At 42.9% G+C, this 22059-nt stretch overlaps 1 protein-coding gene across 6 annotated transcripts; it reads left to right on the plus strand.

The window, feature by feature from the left end:
- Positions 1-710: 710 nt before the first annotated feature.
- adcyap1r1a (adenylate cyclase activating polypeptide 1a (pituitary) receptor type I) lies at positions 711-21899 on the plus strand. 6 transcript variants are annotated; one of them, XR_013467173.1, is made up of 16 exons: positions 711-1092; positions 3481-3621; positions 7225-7321; positions 11980-12090; positions 12180-12280; positions 12368-12465; positions 12680-12812; positions 13827-13980; positions 14167-14227; positions 14705-14774; positions 14891-14982; positions 15952-16035; positions 16999-17128; positions 17317-17370; positions 17460-17501; positions 18137-18207. XR_013467173.1 is itself a non-coding variant. In XM_040170859.2 (15 exons), exons 2-15 carry the CDS (start codon positions 3580-3582, stop codon positions 18346-18348), a joined length of 1440 nt encoding a protein of 479 aa, XP_040026793.1. In that variant the 5' UTR covers positions 711-1092; positions 3481-3579; the 3' UTR covers positions 18349-21899. The 6 variants fall into 6 exon arrangements, 5 of the variants coding, with proteins under 5 accessions (XP_040026793.1, XP_077955675.1, XP_077955676.1 ...); XM_040170859.2 differs by lacking the exon at positions 17317-17370 and having other exon boundaries at positions 18124-21899; XM_078099549.1 differs by lacking the exon at positions 17317-17370 and having other exon boundaries at positions 18137-21899.
- The last annotated feature ends 160 nt before the right edge of the window (positions 21900-22059 follow it).

Raw genomic sequence — 22059 nt, forward strand, 5'->3', positions numbered from 1 at the left:
CAGTGGTTGTTCTGCACCTCTATGTGGATGTTTTTTACATGTGTGGTATATCTCGTTGTTATATCTTGTTGACGTCATTATGCCAGGTGTTGTAATGTTTTGCATATGTTTCTGCTTATTTTATATCTTGTATTGTTGTTTTAGTTCTCTTTGATCAACTATTCAATAAAAATGGATGACAGTCTCCTTAGTGAGACACTCCTGGCATGAAGAAGCCCTTATTAAGACCTGATAGGAATTGTGTATACTTGCAGATTGTTGGATTCTTGCAATAAGCCCATCGATACCCTGCAGCCATTCTGTGGTCGCTGCCCATGGTGCTGAAAGTAAACAGCACGCACACATCACCTCCATGGTCCATCACTACATTTCAGCCTAAAACTACACATCTTGACTCATAACCTAATTGTATTGAATAAGGTGAAACGCACGCGGCAACTCAGATGTTAAACTTTAGAGGTGAGTCAGACACATCATGGAGCCACCTCACAAACTGCACGCAGCGGGGAACCGGACCTGATGCCATCCGGAGCTCCTGAGAGGCGCAGGCGCACATGTCCGAGTTTTGCAAATAGTTTGTCTCCTGGAAGAAAGTCCCACGCTTGCATGCGACGTGAGGACGTGCACGCGTGCCTGCTCTCTCTCTCTCTCTCTCTCTCTCTCTCTCTCTCTCTCTCTCTCTCTCTCTCTCAGCTCAACATCCCGGGGTCGAGACTTAAAAAAGCATCCACCGCATTTCCAGACTAAACGGTTGTCTCACTTTGTTGTCTCTGTGTCTGACGAGGTGCGAATCCCAAAGGAACCTCCCACTCCTCCTCCTCCTCCTCCCCCTCCTCCTCCTCCTCCTCCTCCTCCTCCTCCTCCTCCACGCCGTCGTGGTGCCGCAGCAGCCAGCGCGGTGAGTGCGTCCTGCAGCAGCAGCAGCAGCAACAACAACAGCAGCAAAAACGGCACCTGTCGTTTCTCTTGACGAGACGATAACGATTTTAGGAGTGCAATCTATTATTGCACAAGTAAATCAAGGTATTCTCGTCGGGGATTCTGCCTGAATGTAGTTGTGCAGATATTTGCACCGCTGAAAATTACGCATCGGTAAGTTCTTCTGACTTGTTTTGCACGCCCGGCGGCTCGCGCTTTCACGCACATCTTTGCGGCGGATCAATTAAGCCCGATGCTTTGCGTTAAAGTAGACGTGCATGTCCGTATTCAAGCTGGAGACTCGTTTTTGCGTGTGAAAGTGTTCACGGCAGACGGTGCTGAGGTTTTTCCATGTGCATAGCGAAGGTCATCCACACGCAAAGAGGTATTACGCGTTCACGAATGCGGTGATGATGAAGGGGGGATGCGGGGCAAAGCGAGCCCACTGATTCCGCACCGCCAAGGGGGGGGGGGGGAGACATTTATCACTGATTGTATTTAAGACTGTTGCATTTTTCTCCAACATACTGTTTGTCGTTTTGCAAGCTGTGCTCTAAATAATAACACAATAGCCTGTAATAACTGTGGATGTAAATGGTGACTGTAATGCAGCCGTTGTGGTCATTAGCAAACAGTAAATGAACATGTTAACAAAGCAGCCAATACATTTTGGATTGGCACTGTGCACGCTGACAGACATGCAATCCCTCTGTAAAGGCATTAACACACTTGCATCTGGGTTAATTGCAAGCGTCCTTCTGTATTACAGGGATCGGAATGAAGTGAAAATGAATCATTGATGCACCACCATGTTCAAAGGAATGCAACCTGCATCAGGAGGAAGCTGATGTGGGGAAACATCATAAAAAATAACCCTTTACGATAGAGACAAATATTAAGGAGTGCTTTCCCCTTCTCTTGTTGTTCCTGTGTATCTGCAAAGTACACACAGCTTGTTCACACACACACACACACACACACACACACACACACACACACACACTGGATGTGGTTCTCGATCTTCTCATCAAGGGTTGAAGTCTGTAATTATTCCCAGAACGTAGTGTTTGGTCACGTTCAGCCAATGTGTGTCTTCCATTACCGTATGAAATAAACAATACTGTGGTTTCTGTAGACCCACACATCTCCACTTCCTGTCTTTAACTGGTCATGATTCGTTTTTTCCGCTTAAATTTCCATCCCTGTGAAGCTTCATCGACGTGCACCCCGTGCTGAGTAAAGCAAAGACTCTTTTTCTCCCTTGCTCTTAGAATGGTTTTGACGGTGGCCCCTTCGGTCGTTTCCTGCAAGAATACCGACGTGTTCTTTTACTTCATTCGGAATCTCCAGACGCACGCCCCTTTTTATGGGTTAGATAAAAACAAATGCAGCTGAATGACGCCACGTCTGGCAAGTTCCTCTCTCCTCTCCTTCTGTTTTTCAGAATTAAACTCCATCTGGACAGTTTCATTTCAGTTGCCCCCCAAAATCTCAAGGTCTTTCCTCTGAGCACGGTCGGCCCTAAGAAGCATCCGTCGGAAGCTTTAGAGCTAATTAGATTCGGTAGTGGAGGGAAGAGACACGGAGAGGAATGTGGGTTTTGTGTGCACGAATTAGCTTAGCTAGCTTAGAAATGTGTGTGTGTGTGTGTGTGTGTGTGTGTGTGCTGTGTCTCTGCTGGTGCTGCCCAGTGTGCTTTGTGTTTGCAGTGAATCATTGTGTGTTTTCAGGAAGCTGTGTGGATGAGTAAGCCATGAAAAGAGGTGGGGGGTGGGGGGTGGGAGGCGGGGTGGGGGGCTTTCAAATCCAAACCCCATCCTTAGAAATTGGATTGTCTGCAAGGAAATGTCCAAATGTCTTACCTTTGGTAATCAGCTTTTCGTTCATATACTCATGCTTTTAAATCAGGATCGTAAGTACGTAACCTCAGTGAACAAGCATCAAATTCATCCTATGCGATTTCACCGAGGGGGTTTATGTGAGTGCAGGGTCATTACAAGTGAAACGTCAAATAGTTCATCTGTTTTTTGACTCTTTGCTCCAAAAAACTAAATGACTTTAGGTTTCCAGAAGTAAACTCCTCATTCACTTTTCTAGACCGTTCTCTTTGAAAGCAGTTGAGGCAAAGGGTACAACAGATTCTAGCTCAAAGTTAACTACACAATTGGAGGTTCATTTCTGCTAGAAAGAACCAATCACAGGTGTTGATTGTATCTTGTGCCAATCAGCAGTGTGCGGTGCTGCTGGCGACGAGTGCAAGCTAAAGAAAACTGATTTTACAACCTGCAGTTAAAATGAAATCAGGTTTGAAGGTTCTGGGATTCTCAATTTTGGGAGAATTTAGCCACTGTGAAACAGGTTCAATTCTCCCCCGCTCTGATTTGTGTCGGGCTTCGTCTCCATGGCAACAGCAGCCGAGGCTCGTGGGGCATTGAAGTATTCTGAGCCAACTCCTTGACGTCACTAGAGTTGTGCAACTTGCGGGACTCCAGAAGTTTCCAAAATACATGGAATTATAAAACAGAAAATAACAAGACCCTGAAAACGTGTGTTGTATTTCAGAGCCCCGGATGCCGAACGGAGTGGAGCATCACTTCAGAGCCTCCCGGTGAACTCACACACGCAGACACACTCCTGCGTAAAAGCCCTCCGCAGGAGACAATGAGAGGTTACCTGCTAACTGCGATCTTCCTGCTGCCCTTGGTGAGTTGTTTACAGCGGGTGGGGGGCACCAGGGGGGCGATTGCAACATAATCCATTCCGCCAATCAGACACGAGCTGCAGTGATGACTCTTACTCTCCACTGGCTCTCAGTAGGATGTTCTATTGTGTTGCAGATGTTTTCAACTAAAAACTGATTTTGAGGTATGAAAGGTACTTTTTGATATCAGCAGCATTTGCTTCTGATGAAGTTGAAGTTTACATCGATAATAACTCTGGATTACTGGTTACAAATGAACAATGATATGTGTGTTGACAGCTATCAAGAGTTAATGCTGCGATATCAGTGGGAATTGTAACATCCTGCTGCAATTACCTCCGAGCAACATGGAATCTAAATCCTACCTTACCTTTAAGAGTTGTGTGTGTGTAAATTGATTTGTTTGTTTTAGTATAGCAGCTTTCTATCTTATATCAATCAATCAACTTTTATTTCAAGGTACACATAGCACAAAACAGAACACATGAGGTGCTTTTATTTGAGATACAGTTTCCTAAAGTACAGATTCTCAAGAAATACCCCAAAATAAAGAAAAGCAAAATGATCTATTTATCAATCTAGGTTGTTTTGATTTGAGCTGCTTAGTTTTTGAGGATATCTATATGTACGTAGATTGTAAGTTGGGAAGGAAAATGATCTTAAAATGTCAAGGTTTCCTACAGTGTTCCTTGTCCATTATCAGCCCATACTTCCTCTTCAGATGGGGTTTATTTGCGTACGTGTACCCTTGTGGGTGTGCGCTTGTGATGCCACATCACACATGCCGCATCAGCATAAGTCGCACGTCCCGGATCAACTGGACGACTAACGGAGCGTTAGAACAGCATCAGACGGCCCCGCTGACCTGAGAGCGGCCCAGCGCGTCCATCTGCTGTGACTCACTTTCATTAGCCTTCTCGTTGAAATAAAAAAAAAAAAGCGAAATGGAAGAGATGCGTAGGAGGATTTGAATACAGCACACCGATGCAGCACAGCCGCGGTTTCCCTGGTGACGCCACAGCGATACACATCTTTCTTTTTGGTCTGAGTAGCAATGCAACGTCACTTGACTCCGACATCATAGATGACGATGTCTTTATCCTCCCAGGATTGGACTAGTACCGGTCTATCGGCGGTCACTAGGGAGACAAAATGGCCTTGTGTTCACTACGGTCTCGGTAACCTTTAAGTTCACACCGCCCACAAACGTGTGTGGCGGGTTTCCCTGCAGCCGACTTCTCCGGAGCTGACCCCCGGCGGCCGATGAGGTGGACGCGTCTGTTCTGATGTACTTATCGTGTGTCAAACGGGTCCGTGTGTTAACCGGGGCGGCCGGCGTCGTCAAATGTGTTTTATTTTTCTGCAGCCTCGTGGAGCGGCTGACTTATTCGGCCCTCGGAAACAGCCTGGGGGAGGGTTCAGTTGGAGGCTCTCCGTCCTCCAAATGGACAGCTTATCTGGGCAGACATCTGTTCAATGGAGAGGAGTGACTGGGGAGCCACATGAGAAGCACACTTAAAGATGAAACTAATTGATCTGTCCCCCTATGCAGGGTAGTCATCGTCCTGTTTCAGCAGTGCTCAGTTAAACCTGGAGTAGATGGCACCAGCCAAAGGTTGCTAAAGGTCGCAGCATTAAAACTAACGGAGTGACCATTATTCATTTTCGAATTATGCGGGACCTGGTCTCATGGGCAGTGGATTAGCAGGACCAGACGTCCCCCCGCCTAAGGGCATGCTATGACAATTTGAGAAATGTTCTTTCTGATTTGGGGATTGATACCACTCTCATATCTGTGTGTTGAATGTGAAGCTACAGGCAGGAGACACAGAGACCGGTTAAGCATGAATACTAGAAACAGCTCGTCTGACCAAAGAAAACCAAATGTGAAACTCAGGCTCCCTAAATGAAAGGTTATGTTTCTATGTAAAAACTGTTAAAAAACAAACAAACAGCTGGCTGTTTTACGAGGGGTTTTGGGCAGGATTCTTTTTTTGATTGGGAGCAATAACTTCTGGGAGTATTAGTATTGAGTAATAGTCAAAGCACATAAACCCTTTAAAGAACTACAATGTCAGCAGAAGCTGCAGCTGCTCACTCATCAGGAATGTGAGCAAATGTCTGTGTGTGTGTGTGTGTGTGTGTGTTTATGGTAGATGGGAACTGTGTGTCTTTGCTATTGGATTAGCCATTAAAAACCACAATAAATATTAATTGTTATAGTATAATATGACACATGAAAATGACACATAATCTGCAATCCAGAATTCTACATTAATGCATCAACATTTAATGATTTCACCTTACTGGCCTGTTTGCACTCATGCCAAACAAATATTAGTCATCTGCATCCAACTATTTGTTGTTTCTGTGTAACATTGGCTACATTATAAATTGGCTGCTAGCTTCCGCTTAGCAGAGTGCTTCCTCCCCGATCAAAGAGTTTTTTTTCCTTTCAAGCAAAGCCAGTGTGGGTTTCATTCAATATTATATATCAAACCCAATTGATACCAGTTGATACTTTTTTCATGTTTGTCTTTCTTCATCCGGCATGGTTCGTGACCAGTATCCGGCAGTTGACAAGTATTGTCTCGTGATGGAATCGTTCACCCGGTGATTTCGAATTCTGCCCACACGCGGCGTGCGATAGAGAAAGGAAGCGAGTGCGAGGACATCTTCCCTGTCGCTCAGCGAGGCAGCGAGGCCCCGCAGTGAATTCATATTAGAGGGCCGAGCGATGAGTCAGCCGTGGCTCAGCAGGCCGGGACGTATTGCACCAATCAGTTCACCCTGAGAGTGAAGGAGGGAGGTTTTCGTGAAAGCTGCGGGTGCAAAACACAGATTGGCTTCAAGGGTTATGAGGAAGTTGAGATACACGCAGCCACTCACTCCGCTACACCGACTCCACTGTAAGAAAGGATACCGGGGTTGTGTGCAAGTTTAAGAGGGATTTAATTTGATCGCCCGAAAGTGGATTTAAATTAGTAAATATCTGAATATCCATTTGGAGACTCCACTAACAAAAATCCCTGAAGCACCACCAGCTCAGGGAGCGAAAATAAGTGTCTTTTTTTAAAGAAAACAGAGCCATGACATCACTATGTAGCTATGAGTGTGCAGGATGAGTCACTTAATGTTCTGCAGGAAGAGATGGATTTCATTTTTAAACTGGCTATGTATGTATGCTCTGTCAAATATTGAATATATGCTCACTGTAGGAATATAAATTGAATGCAGGGAAACCGGATAATCTGGATTTTTACACTCTGCATCGACCGTTTTTTGGCCCACTTGGGGACAGCTCATCGACGTATTATATTGTTGCATTGAATGTGTTAGCAAAGTTTTCTTACACATCCAACAGATACACCAGCATTAATGTTTTACTTCTGACTGAGCATCCAGACCTGACTGTCTGGAGTGCACAAGAACAAAAGTAGTTTTTCATAATCTAAACAAGGAGAAGACTGAAAATAACAGGAAAAAATAGAAAAAACTTTAATATCACTTGAAGTGAAGTATTCTTTAATGTCATGTCACACTATTGTCAATTGTCAGTACAGCCCACATTTATTTTAACACTGTTTTTTGCTTATTTTCTCCAGGTGGCCTCAGAGTCCGAGCACTGTCTTATCAAGCGTGAACATGAGAAATGCATGGAGAGTATCATGCTACACAACCCCAGCGAGGACCTTGATTTAGGTAAGCGAGCATGTGGCCACAGGTACGCGCATCCTTCTAATTTGGCACGAAAACACCGGCTTTCACGGCTGTGCTGCGGTGGTTTTATTGTGTTTGTCTCCGGCCGCTCAGAAAACACACATAGACGCAGATGAAAGCATCTTCACAAAGAAATGACAAAAACCGGATCTGTTTTTTTTTTTTTTCTATCCAATCACTTTTTGGGACATGTGGGGAAGAAAGAGTGCAGTTTTCTAACATGTTCACATTACAGTCCATCACCATGGCAGGGTGCTATACGGGACAGACCATCTGGTGATACACAGTGAACAAACCAAATGTCTGCCTGCAATGTCACGCTGAGCCGCTTTCTTCTTTCTAACATTCTTTTTCTGAAAACACAGGAAACTTGGTGTGTTATTCCTGGAGGCAATTATTTTCTTGGCTATGGATCGCAGATTTCATTAGCAACTACTGCCGACCTCCTACTGCTTCAAAGTAGCCCAACAGACTGCATCTCCCAGAGTGCACCGTGACTCACGGCTTCGACTTTAAAAGAAAACACACCAAGCATTAAAGATTTAAAGAAGCAGGATAACAAGTTAGAAGTAGAGATTCTGCTCGTTTTTCATCCGCAGATCTTAAAGGTCAGTCAGTCTCCCTTTTGTCTCCGATCGCTCTTTTCAAGGTTTTATCTACGTTTTTGTTTTTAAGTCATTACTCCTCATTCCTGCCCCGAGGAAGGTTATAGCAGCGTTTGTCTTTATGAATAACTCGTGCACGTCAGTCAGTCCACTCATGAGCTGTGCTTTGTTTTTTTCCTGTATTCCTCTGGAACTTCTGCAGTTTCAGACTTGATATTCACAAATGTGGGCCGACCTTTCACCCTGTTTCCTCCTTTCCCTTTGAGAGGAACCGTTCTGCGTTTCTGCTGACAGAAAATTGTTGCTGAGGAAATGAAAAAGCCATAGCAGAAATCTTGGGTGTCGAGAAAGTAAATTTAAAAAAGGGGGGAGGAAGGGGGATGAGAACGGAAACAATAAATAAGCTGATGAGAAAAAAAAGCTGGTCTGCTCTTAGCCTGGTCAAATGATTTAAGACCCACTAAAGGTGAATTTCATGATGTATATATTATTATATTTTTTAATTGAGGTGCTCTGGCCTTAGATTAGTGTAAAATTGCTACATAACGATTTGCTGTCTGGTGTCGTAATCAATGTGTATAGCTGAATTCAGCACACTGCTTAATGAATAGTTGAACTCTAGTGGCCTCCACACAGTGTGTATTATTTCAGAACTGAATAATCCTCAGTGAACAGTGTCTCCAAAACTAAATCATGATGAATGAATGAATGACCGTCTCCAGAAATGTACATGTAATAAAAGCACAATATACCCTTCTAGTTTTACATAACAAGTATTGTCCTTTCCTTGTTTTTTATCAATCAGTTCTAAACTGATGAAACCTCTTTATGTTTTCCAGTGTCTAGTGACAAAAGGGAACCTTACCAGTGATGAATGGGAAATACTGTCTATTTATTACTTTATAGGACATTTTATTAGTCTAGTACACATTAAAACCAGGCGTGTGCTCGTGATACGAGCATGCAGAGCTGAACCCGCAAGAGGTAATCCTTCCAAAAGAGCCTTTCTGCTTCACACGAACAAATCATAGATGTATGAAGAGAAATGGTTCATTCTCATGAAAGTTGCACTATAGCGAAAATAGCCCGACTGGAGCATAGAACTAGAAATGAAAGAATGCCCTGAAGTGTTTCCTCTGACCTTGCTCTCATTCACATGAACAGAGGAAGGAAAATGAAATACGGGTGTTTTTATAGGAAAGATGTCTTTCCTAATGTGAGTCTATGGCAACTGGTTTTTCCGTTCCATGGGGCATCACGTAATGCAAAAAATTGAAATTGAAATTCTTGTATGAAATTGGTAAAATAACTTTGTGTTGGACAAAGAAAAGACATAATAATATCAGCTTGGCCTTCAGGAAGTTGTGATTGGTGTTTTTCAGAATGCTACCATTTTTTTACTGACAAAAGTATGAAATAAAGAAAATAACCAACCGAAAGAGGAATACAAATAGTTCAATTAAATTCATTTTGTATACCCCCCCCCCCAAGAAAAAAAGGAACAGGGAGCCTCTCCCAGGATGGCCTGAAGTATTGAATGTGCAGCTCTATTTAAATTGGTCAGCTTTTTTTAATCTGGAGGATTCTCACAAAAGCAAATGGTTCACATCCCCGTGCGAATCTACACGGGATCTTCATGACATCTCTTTCACGCCAGTGTTTAAAGTGAGAATAAATGAGGGCAGATGATCCCCGATTGGTATTCTGCCACCGTTGCACTGCAGGGCTCAGAATGCAAAAACAAATCTCATTCAGTCGTCCAATAAGATCATCTTTAATGAGGAAGGAGACGAATGTCTGCCCGCGCAGCGTGCGAGCGGATGCCGCGCTGCATCTCTGCTGTCCAGTGCAGCACAGCATCTCGTGCGTGAGAAAGCCTGCGACGCAGACGGAGTCGGTTACCTCTGTAGCTCAGTGCGGCTCATTTGGCTCAGATTTGCCCTTTGAAAGGTAATTGGCTTCGTGTCCGGCTCGCCAGACAGAACCAAAACAGATTAGAGGGCCGAGCAGAATGTAGAGAAAGGCCTGCAAGCGCAACACCCAAACAAACGCACGGCCCGGGAACACAAGCAAGAAACGCAGCCCCCCCCCCCCCTCCTCCCCCCTCCCCCCCTCCATCCTCCCCTGGAGACCCACGAAACCACCCGAGCACAAACAATGTGGGGAACCTGGAGAGACGGAGAAGCAGAGAGTGGAGGGACGGGGAGTAGCCGCAGATAAAGGACGTCATTGAAGCGTGAAGAGAAAGAAAGAGAGACAGAGAAATCAAAGCGTGTGAGAAGCAGTTCGTATTGTGAGGAGCGAATCAGGAAATGACTAATGAAGATGAACAGAGAGGGATCAAAAGAGAACAGAACCATGGGTGGAACCGGGCTGAGTGAGATTTGGTACCCGCTTGTTTGAGATGAAGCCGTTCCTGAAATAACAACGCGTGCATTGAAGCTTATGAAAATGCAGCTTCCGCACTTTAATATAGACGTCACGAATGTATTGCAGCAGCGTTGAATTAGACTGCATCATCTTTAGCTTCAGGTTTAACTTGGTTGTGAAATTCATCTATAGTTTGAGCTAAAGTTAAACCAAACAAGTACTTGAGCACGCTGATGCGTGACGACTTCTCGCTCACCCCTCTGTACTACGTCTCCCATTTAACTCCGACGTCATTATCTTGTACTAAATGTTGAGCCGCCTTTCAAGTGCTGGAGGTGACATTGTGTTGAAGGCTTTGTTAGTGTGGAAATTTAATTAGTAACAGCAACGGCATGCTCAGTGAAACGGGGACAAGGAACCGCTCATTGCTATAGTGGCTTAATATAAAAAGTGCATTTGCCTTGAACTCGTACGTTCTTCCTTACATGAGGAAACCACCGTGACAAGCGTGTGTGCGCGTGATAACATGCGTTTTTATTTTCTGGAGTTTAAGTTGATGCGTTTGTCAACCAGGGTCAATCAATCACACAAAATCACACATGCACTTACACGGCGGGTCAATAAGTCTTCTTCTATCCCGCCAAATATATGTGACGGTGGCGCTGCAAAAATAACAAAAGCTCTGACAAGAGCTCAGCTTCGTGGAACTCACCGGCTTTGTGGACAACTTTAGTTGGCTGTCTGCTCACACGGCGTTTTCTTTCTTTATGTCCAACGTGATCTCCAAAACCTGTTCGTGAAAATGGATACGGAAATCTTGAACATACAAATTCGCAACAAAACATACGAACTGACGGTGGTTAACCACGCCCCTTGAGTGAACAACATGGCGGACCATGTCGGATTCTTGAGTGAACGTCTCTCCGCCATGTTGGACTTTTTGAGGGGATTAGGGTTAGTATTCTATTCTTACAATTTAACATTGATTTCTCGTTAAAAATCGCAATTATAACACGTTTATTTTACATCTTTAGACTTCACGAAGTGTGTTTACGGGGCGCAGGTCCCCGTTCACTTTGAATAGGGCGACGTCATCAGTTGCAGTCCGTATTTATCACTACGAATTTGTATGTTTTTTCGTATACATTTTTACGAACAGGTTTTGGAGATCAGGCTGGTATGTCACCTTCACAGCCAAAGGGGGGAAATTACGCTCGACATTTCATCTTTGTCATCATCATCGTGTTTTTTTCAGGCTTGATAATTGCGTTAATTGCGAAATGTCTGTTGTGCCCTCGTGTCCCCCTTACTTTCCAGCTAGCAAATTTAACTGCAAAAGGATCCGAGTTGATAAAAGTACATATGTACACTCATCTGAGATTAATTCAAATATTACTGCACGGTGGAAAATGTCCGTTTTTACCTTGTTTTTTTGCTTTTTGACTGTCTACACCACCACACTCACCTATTACTCAAGAAACATAGTAGGATTTGAAAGCTGCCTCCCTGTCAGCAATAGATTTGTCCATTTGGCTGTGAGGAAAATGCTCAACGACTTTGCAAATGAAACTCCTACCACCTCATCGCTTTGCATACAAACCCAACTGAACTCATTGAGTGTCGGTCAGACGTGAAGTTTCACGCCGACCCCTCTGCTCTCCCCAGCGTGTCCCTGGATGTGGGACAACCTGACCTGCTGGCAGTCGGCCAACGTTGGCGAAGTCGTGGTGGTCAACTGCCCGGAGCTCTTCCACGACTTCATGGACCCCGAGGAGGGTGAGGAGATCAGCCGCGTCTCCCGTTGGTATTTAAAAAAAAATTGCATTGGGTTGAGTTTAGCCCGGAGGCCCGTTCTTTGTTTTCAGAGATGGGGAGGATCAGTCGGAACTGCACAGAGGAAGGCTGGTCTGAGCCTTTCCCTCACTACGTGGACGTCTGCTTCTTCTACGACAACGCCACCAAACCTGTACTAAACTCTTCGAGCTCATCTGAATTTTTTGCATTGACGTCTGACGCGGACGTGCACGACTAACACTCTGTCCCCCAACACCAGGACACGTACTTTGCCTCGGTCAAGGCACTGTACACGGTTGGCTACAGCACATCCCTGGTGTCCCTCACTACAGCCATGGTCATCCTCTGCAGGTTCAGGTGAGTCACCTTCCTCACAACGAGTAAGCTTCATGGAAAAAAACCTCTCCAACCATTTGAAACCTAAAAATCTCAAATAAAATGTGGCTCGAATGGCAAATTCGAGCCACGAAGAATTCAATGGGATTTTGAAACGGACTAAATAGTGGCTGAATGAGGCGACTAGTTCACGGCCTCGTTGTGTACACGTGTGTTCCCTCTCCCTCGTCTTCAGGAAGCTCCACTGCACCAGGAACTTCATCCACATGAACCTGTTTGTGTCCTTCATCCTGCGAGCCATTTCGGTCTTCATCAAGGACGGCGTGCTGTACGCGCAGGAAGACAGCGACCACTGCTTCGTACACACAGTCAGTTAAGTTGCTTATCAAAGTGAACAACCATCTCCTGTTTAGTTGATACGTGAGCAGTTTCGATAGCATAAAATTGAAGTAGATGATTGCAAAAAGTTGGCCTTTTTTGTTGTAATTGGTCACTTCTCTGACTGCTGGCAGGTTTGGCGTGTTGGCAGTGAAGACTTTTGTTAATAGGACCCAGGAAACACAATTAAAGGATTTCCTTAAAGTGCAGCCGCTAATTGTATAAAGAAAAAACATGCGTGTAAAATGTGATCAAGCGAGGTCTGATTGAGATGCAACAAGAGGCTCACAGACGGAGGGAGTGAAAGACTTTACTGTTTAACGCTTCAATCACATGCAAATTTCTGCAAAAAGAAAGCACGCTATTAAATGGCTAATATTCCCTGATTGCAAATGCAGAACAAGCCTTTAGCCTTCGTCTGGTTAACAGCACGCCGCGTAGAGTTGTTAAGCAGGCTTGATGAATAAACCTAATTAGCTACGCTAATGGCTCCAGCGAGGTCCAGTAGAAATCTTCCACGGAGACTCATTTACATATCAATGGTTGCTCGCCCCTCTTTTTCCAACCTGCTGCTTTACCGTTAGTCGCCATGGCGATCACAGGTCGCTGTTCTCGGAGGACCCCTTTCATTAACCTGATGTCATTAGATCATAGTGACCCACCTGACGTGTGGCCTTCCTAAATGGGTCCCTGCTGTCGGCTGTGAGGACATTTTTTTAATCTACAGGGACAAGTGAGGACACTTGTCATCAGTGTCACATCCCCATGTTATTATATCACTAGGCCAAATTATTTAGTTCCCTGCCTTAAGAAATTGTACACAATTTTTTTTTTTAAGTACCGGTATTAAAAATGAATTGAATGAAAAAAAAAAAACAAGAACGCAATCTAGAAAAATGACTCTTCTCAAAAATAGATTTCATAATACCATATCTGCACTTTATTCTAAGTGGGAATTCAGATCACTGATAAAATACATTTCCCTCCTCTTGTGTTCTGTGCAGGTGGCGTGTAAAGCAGTGATGATTTTCTTCCATTACTGTGTCATGTCCAACTATTTCTGGCTGTTCATTGAGGGTCTCTACCTCTTCACTCTGCTGGTGGAGACTTTCTTTCCCGAGCGACGTTACTTCTACTGGTACACCATCATAGGATGGGGTGAGTAATCCTTGCTGACTAGTTATTTCTTACTATATAATTGGCGGCTTCTCTTTCTAATCATTATGTAAATAAATCTCACGTTGTATTTTGAACACAACCTGTATTCTGGATTTTCACTACAGCTTTGATGTCCCTTACAATAATTCTAAAAGTATCATATGATCATGATTGTTGTTTTTGCAGGAACTCCCACCATCTGCGTCACCGTCTGGGCAGTTCTGAGGCTCCACTTCCACAACACCGGGTAAAACTGCTCTTCCAACTTCAGATCCTCTCTCAGGAAAGGAAGAAGTGCACGTTGACTGTTAGCCGTGTTGTTAGCGAGGCGCATTAATGCTCAAATAATGCTCATTAATGCCATCAAATAAATCTGATGGATTCCTTAAAGACTGATCATGTATCTCATGGGATCGAGTAAATAAGTGTCAGCTAGTCTTTTTTTAATGATTTTTTCTACACAATACACGATTAACTATGTGAGTGTAAGCAGAGAAATAACACAATTTAGTGTTACATTTTTCAAAAAAGCTTGAATCTTTATTAGCCAAGCTGCCATTCTAAATCCTCCTCTCCTCTCCAACCCTTTTCCTCCACTGTCCTTTTCTCTGCAAATGGCTACTTGTATGATGCTATTTTTTTTGCCCAAGTATAATTGAAACGCAGTGTTCTCCTCCTCCTCCTCCTCCTCCTCCTCCTCATCCTCCTCCTCCTCCTCCTCCAGATGCTGGGATACGAATGACAACACCGCCCTCTGGTGGGTGATCAAAGGGCCGGTCGTGGCTTCCATCATGGTGAGCCGGATGCTGATGTGTCACTCATTCGTTTCTTGTGTACTCATTTCTACACGTCCCTTGCTGTTGTGTGTATGACAACAACAGAGATGTGTTGGTGTTTTTTTGTTTTTCAGATAAACTTTGTCCTCTTTGTTGGAATAATCATCATACTGGTGCAGAAGCTGCAGTCGCCGGACATCGGAGGCAACGAATCCAGCATTTACCTGTAAGCTGCCATCAGCAAATTCACCTCCAAAGTTGAATGTCCTCAGAAAAATACGGCACACGAAGGGTCAAGTGGATTTTACATTTGCTGAGCACATTAACGACCCTGCAGCTTATTCACCATTGCTCAAAGCAGAAGGCTTTGGATATTCAGAATGCATTTTTTACATTTTTTTTATTCTTTATTCAGTACATTGAGTACTGCGTGTGTATTTACAGCATGATGTATCCGACCAGTCCGGCCAGTAGAGCTCCATTATTGTCTAAAAACGAAACGGCGAAGAGCACATGAGGGAGCCAGACAGTTACACTGGATGACACATTTTATTACATATCCTTTATTACAGTAGACATGAGCCAAGCTGTTGGGTCAATCTTACTTACATCGTTCTGCTGTAAACACTCCCCAGAGCACCAAATGTGTATTAAAAATAGTCTCCACAAAATTCACTTTCTCCTCGTATTTGAGCAACAGCACTACTGTTACCAGCTGTCTCGGGACATTAATGAGGCTCCAGAATGAAATGAATTATGAACATATATTGCAGAAGGAACCAATGGGTTTGGGACTGAGCGCAGTATTGAAGGACGAACTCAAACATTTCCAATCTTCGTCTTTTTTCATGGGATTTGTTGATGATCTGTTAACAGATGGGTCGTTTCTATCCATAACAGGTTTATATCCACATGCCCACCCTTAAACCTGGGATGTGTCCTCTTGGACACCTTTCAGCATATATTAATTTGCAGTACCTGTCGGCAGGAGGCGTGCGCCTCATTATGGAGTTGCGCTGTCCCCCGTTCTGCTCCCACCGGACGCCGTCTTTTGAGGCTCCGCAGACGATTCTCATCTGTTGCTTGAACCTGTGCGTGCGTGACCGAGTGTGAATACGCGCGTGTGAGACTGTGTGTCTGTGTCCCTAAAGACACTGTCTTTGTTGTGTTGTCGTGTTGTCTTTGTGCTGTGTAGCAGCTGTGCTCAGAAATGCTTCAGTGAGCCCACACAGGCTGTTCAGCATTCGTGCAGGATGTCAGAGTTATCCACCATCACACTGTAAGTGTGTCCGTTTGTCTTGTGTCGACGGCATGTATGTGTGCGACGTGTGTTTTACACCAGGGGTTCTTTCTTTTTGTGGTCTGGACTCTTAAATGCAGCTAAATTGTCTCCTCACTAAGACGTCAGTGTTGTCCTCTGTCCTTTGTTTCTGTGTATTCCCATTTGTTGTGTGTACTACGTCAGGCACTGTTTTTTTGTTGTTGCATGATACGGACGCAGATAATATGAGGACACAAATTATACTCTCTATGATTGTATGTGGACAGTTTTGTGTTTTTCTTCTCAGTCTCAAACTTGTGATCATTTTCACCTAAAACAGATCAGTACGCTAAATCGAACCTCAGATTTTTTTATTCTTATTGTAAAAAGAAATCACACAAAGGGCCAGAAAGAACAATTAGATTAGATCTTAATTAGCGCTTTCTAAAGATGTGTTTGCATATCCTGAAGAAGCTCGGCACTGTAAACAAGGACGAGTAAACAATTAGGGCTCAAGTGGTCTTTCTGTGAGCGAGACGGTGAATCTGGAATTGACTTGTAATAAGCAACAGACTACGGGTTTATTATGGAGGAGAAACTAGCGACACAGCTCATTAAATGTTTAGAGTTTGTGTAAATACAAATAAGATATTAGTCTTTGGCTACACAAACAATACCTGATAGTGGGATCAATTAATAGAAGATTGATTTTTTTTTATGGGATTTGTTGACATTAAAAAATAAAAATAAAATTAAACACTAAAAAAGATCACAAAATTGTGACTGAGTCGGCCTTTCAAACATTTGCTTTCACTGAACTTGAATTTTAAGTTTGTTGTGAGTAAATGTGTCTGAACATTGCATCATCGTGTCCAGCTGACCAGCAACACATGACATATTAAACTGTGTGTGTGTGTGTGTGTGTGTGTGTGTGTGTGTGTGTGTGTGTGTGTGTGTGTGTCTGTGTGTGTGCGTGTGCAGGCGTCTGGCGCGCTCGACCCTCCTGCTCATCCCCCTGTTTGGGATTCACTACACGGTGTTCGCATTCTCACCGGAAGACGTCAGCAAGCGGGAGAGACTGGTCTTTGAACTGGGACTGGGATCCTTCCAGGTACGCAAACCTCTTCATACACACTTCCATCGAGGTGTTTAAGGAGAGAAGTTGGCCTTTGATGTATTATGTATAGAATAAGAGTGAAATCAAAGCCACATTTAAAACGATTTTGTAAGCAAAAAACAAAGAAATTCTGGGTGTCGATACCTCTGCAACAATAGAAATAAAAAAACAAATTTTTACAGGGAAATATATTCTTTGGAGGCTGAGCATTTGATGTGTCTTTAGCCTTTTCCCGGGTGAGGATGCAGCTGTTTTTAAAACTGAAAAGCACATTTCAATCTCAAGTAGTGCTTCTCTTATTTGCGTTCTCTCTCCTCCTCCTCAGGGCTTTGTTGTCGCTGTTCTTTATTGTTTCCTCAACGGAGAGGTAAGCTTTGGTCCCAGTTCATAAGCGGTTCTTCCTTTGTGATATTTGACACTTATTAATACCAGAAATGCGCTCAATGCTATTTTTGGTGAAAATATCACCTGAACATATTTGGGGATAAATGTATCCAAATACAGTAACACTCATTTAAACCCTGTAGTTGATACCTCATCTGAGGGACCCCTGATGAATACTTCATGTTTTACAGTTTTTACTAAATTAATCTAAATGACCAAATATAATATCAATGTAAATTCAGACAACCTTGAAATATTCATATCCTTTATTCAAGCACTGTTTAAACTCCCTATAACCCCCTCCGGTCACCCAAACACCACACATGTTTACTGATTAATGAGACAGTCCTACATTCTGCAAAATGAGTATTAATAAAACGTGATATTCGTGCTCAAACAGATTTTTTTTTTTAAATAGACAAAACATAGAAACATAAAAGAAAGGTGTACTGAAAAAAAGTTATCTTGTCTACTGACCTCTGATGAATTGGATGAAGATCACTAACGTTAATAACACATTAGTGTCACCTACACAACCTACGTGTACTGTACCTTGTCAGGGAGCTGGTGCAGCTTAAAGTACATTAAAAAATGACCTTGTGAAGTTTCTCCCTGAAGGTGCAGTCGGAGATCAAGAGGAAATGGCGCAGCTGGACGGTGAACCGGTACTTTGCCGTGGACCTGAAGCAGCAAAGGCACCCGTCGCTGGCCAGCAGCGGAGTGAACGGCGGGACTCAGCTGTCGATCCTGAGCAAGAGCAGCTCCCAGATACGAATGTCCAGCCCGCTGGCGGAGAACGCCAACATCGGCCTGCCGACCTGAGCGTCTGATCCGCTTCCAAGGTGCCGCCCGCTCGTACGTCCAGTGCAACCACAGCAGACCAAAGGGGCCCCCGCACACCTCATTGCATTCTGTAATTCTGCCATTTCGAAAATGAGGTATTTACTGGAGATTCATTAGGTACATACTTGACAGTTTCATTTGACTGTACAACACATCTGTTGATTTTCTGATCATTTCTTTTAAATGAGAAAATTTGATTCCATAGATTAAAACAGAGAGATATTAGAAATTCCCTTCTTACATATGTTTAAAAAAAATCTGAGATAGCCCCTATTATTGTTTAATGTATAATTAATACCAATGTTGAGTTGGTACATAAAAACAGTCCTTGTAAAAAAGAAAACGGTTGTTTAACATCAAATGTCGGGGTCATATTTGGCTCTTTGTGTGTCATATTGTGCGTCAAAGTGCCATTCAGGTTGCCGGACTGGATCTGATCTCATCACAGTCCAAAGTGAAGTAACAGCCAAAAGTTCGCCTTGCTTGTACAAATGCTCATTGTTTCAAAAGTTTCATCTTACATTTGAAAATAATTTCTACATCAGCCGTAGGTACAGAGTATGTCAAAAGATATATTGGGCGGAAAAAAACAACCTCATGGACTTTGTAAATAGTTACTTTTCTAGTTGGAGGTCTGAATTACTTTCTTTGGCATAACGCAGTGTTGTAATGACCTTTTCAAACAAAAGGAACTGGAGCCCAAATCTGTAGACGTCATCCCATGTCCTGAGGACCCAGAATATTCCGATCTGTTTGTTTATGTCAAATAAAAACACCGAAGAGCCAAACATATTGAGCGCTGTAGAGCAGGGAGTCCCTCCCTGAAGCGGAAATGACGGGTTTGTTTAATATCTGACACCACAACTTGGGAAAGAAAAGCATTGTTGGGCTCTGATCAATTTTGTTTATTTTTAGGACATTTATTCAATTACCCCCCAACCCCCCCCCCTGTATCAAATGCCACAGGGGTCAATTAATTAGAAGGTTGACACTAGAGGACATCACAACATTTTTGTATAAAATAAAAAGTCAGTATCTCCAGAATGACCTGATTCATCCTCACAGGTGTCAGTAGTTTCCTCCAGTTGTTTTTTTATTTCACCGACTCGTCGTTAACGTTCTGTGTGGACACACATACGGCATTTTGTTACAGGCACATGCTTTGAAAGATAAAAAGGACTCTTTGTCTTTGTCCTCTTTTCTCTGAGCACCAGCGCATCGTCTCATATCAAGTTACTCTTCACTTTCATTTCTTTCTGAATGAATCACCTCCAATACTCATGTTCCAAAGTGCCTAGTCGGTCACCAATAGCTCTCGCTCACATTTCAAGTCAAATGAAAACATATCTTACATTTTTAGTACGAGTCATTTCCTGCAAAGAATGTACAGAGTGTTGTGTTTTTATTTGGAAACTAAATGCTTTTTATGGTATGCTACGAAGAAAAAACAATGTTTTGCCCATTTTTTGGTGGTTATTTGAGTCTTGCTGTTTGTTTTTTTTAAGCGTTTGATAAAAACGTATTAACTGCTACATTTGACCTCCGTGTTGCAACTGGTAACAGTTCACGATGAGTCCGTTACAATTCGGCATCAAACACACAAACAGCGTCAAAACAATACACGTGTAACGGTCATCACAAGAAATGCTTTAATGTGACAGCTCTTGACAATCGAAGTGTTGCCCATTTCTTTTCCCCCTCTTCTCTCGCTTTTGTTTGTAAGCAAACAAACAATAACTGTAGAAATAATTTAAGATGAGATGTGAACCGATGTGTACAGGAGAATTTATCCACAGTAGTTACTCTTTTTCCTTTTTTTTTTGTTCTGTCATCTGAGTGAATTATATGATAATTCCTTAAAAGATTGACAATCGTTTAACAGAAAAGGATGTAAAAGTATTTCCATTAACCAGTGCCATGTGAAATGACTCAATGTACAGTATACATGCTTTCTCGTGTGTCATTAAGTATTGATGTTGCCTCTCCTGTTGAGATGAATAATGCACAATTTATCATTTTAAAGAAAACAAACAACACTGACAGGTAACTGTTGTCCAAAGCTGCACAGGATATTGTGAGGGAGAAAATATATAAACTCTAAACCGCAAGATAAATCACAAACACTACTGTAGAGGAGACGCATCGGTGATGTTAAGCCGGGAATTAGAGCCAGAGGTAGGAATGCTGTTCAATGATTACTTAATTAGAAAGGTGTTGAAAGGTGGAACAACTGCGACAGATAAAACACAAAGTGAGTGCCAGGATGCGATTAAGAAAACAACTCTCTGCTGCTGCTTCTGTGTTCCATCACCAGCCGTCACCAGAGTAAAAACAAGTTACTCCCTTTGAAAAGAGGAGTGATTCCTTCAGCGATCACGTCTGTGCTGTATTTTTTTTTTTACCACAAAGTGGCAGCAAAGGATTCTAGTTTATTATTAAATAAAACTGAATTATTTTAATTTCAAAAACTTTTGAGTTGGGGGCACTTTTACTGACCATTCCTCTCTCCACACACACTTCTTACATTTACTTTATTGATATTTACCTTTTTGTGTAAAAGAAAAGCCCTTGACAACTTTTCTGAGACAAATAGTTTTTGTAAATATGTTCATTTGCTTTCTAGCTGAGGGTTTTGGTGAGAAGGGCCGGTATTACTTTAGAGGTCTGTATGCTGGTAATGAAGCTACAGCCAGTTAGCTTAGCTTAGCGTAGCACAAAGACTAGAAGCAGGAGGAAACAGCGCTTCTGTGTTCCCAGGGTCTTTATTGTATAACCCTGTAATCCTCCCCGGGTAACGGTAGATTTGAAAAGGACTCATTTGAGGTAAAAACGGTGATGATGCGGCGGGGAAGCAGGATTTAGCACCCTGGGGACACAGAGGAGCACCCAGCTCGACCTTGGCCAACTAATAAACCACCTCATCTTGACTAGCTAAGTGAAAAACAGCTAGCAAATTGCTGTTTTTCCTAAAAAGTCAAGCCATTCCTTTTAACGCAACTCTTCTCAGTGTGCTGTATCTCTGTTTTTAAATGCCCTCTCTTTGGCGGTTGTGCGTATTGAGCCAGTTTTACTAAGTGTGTGAGTTCAGTTGATTGCCAATGAATTTTTGAATGTACCAATGTTACTCCGCTGCTCTTAAATGTCGCCTGCTATCAATTTGCCATGGTGTACAAACGATGTCTTTTCTTGATCGTATACAACACACTGTATATGTATATTTTTGGCACGCAGGTTGGAGAAAACCTGTAATGTTTGTGACCGTGTTTTTGTATGTTTATGTAACTGTTTTCAGAGTGCGTGTGCGCGTGTGTGTGTGTGTGTGTGTGGAAGTTGGAGCAAGTGTATTATGTACACATGTGCACGTAATGACAAGCATTATAAACTAGGATATATGTAACTTAAATGTGAAAAGAATATCTATAAAGCCTCATCCGTGTTATATTCCACCTGTAACAGTGTGTCGTGTGTTACATGCGTCAGACATTTATGTCCCAGGTTGTGTAAATTTGACTGCAAAATAAATCTGTGGTACATTGTTGCATTCCGAGATTGTTCTTTGTTTCACTCAGCTGTGCCATTAAAACGGACGACAAAGTTTATGGATACACCATCACTATGTTGTCAAAGAGGAAAGCGTTCATGTATGAAACTGATCGATGTTTAAAACCAGGTATTTTTAATGTAAGGATTATAAACTG

The sequence above is a fragment of the Gasterosteus aculeatus genome, chromosome 3 (genome assembly GCF_964276395.1).
Source record: "Gasterosteus aculeatus chromosome 3, fGasAcu3.hap1.1, whole genome shotgun sequence".
Lineage (NCBI taxonomy): Eukaryota > Metazoa > Chordata > Actinopteri > Perciformes > Gasterosteidae > Gasterosteus > Gasterosteus aculeatus.

Excerpts from the sequence above, each read along its gene's own strand:
- adcyap1r1a (XM_040170859.2), top strand. The coding sequence starts at position 3,580 with ATGAGAGGTTACCTGCTAACTGCGATCTTCCTGCTGCCCTTG. Across the intron at positions 12,466-12,679 it reads GTCATCCTCTGCAGGTTCAG|GAAGCTCCACTGCACCAGGA; the intron begins GTGAGTCACCTT and ends CCTCGTCTTCAG. Across the intron at positions 13,981-14,166 it reads GTACACCATCATAGGATGGG|GAACTCCCACCATCTGCGTC; the intron begins GTGAGTAATCCT and ends TTGTTTTTGCAG.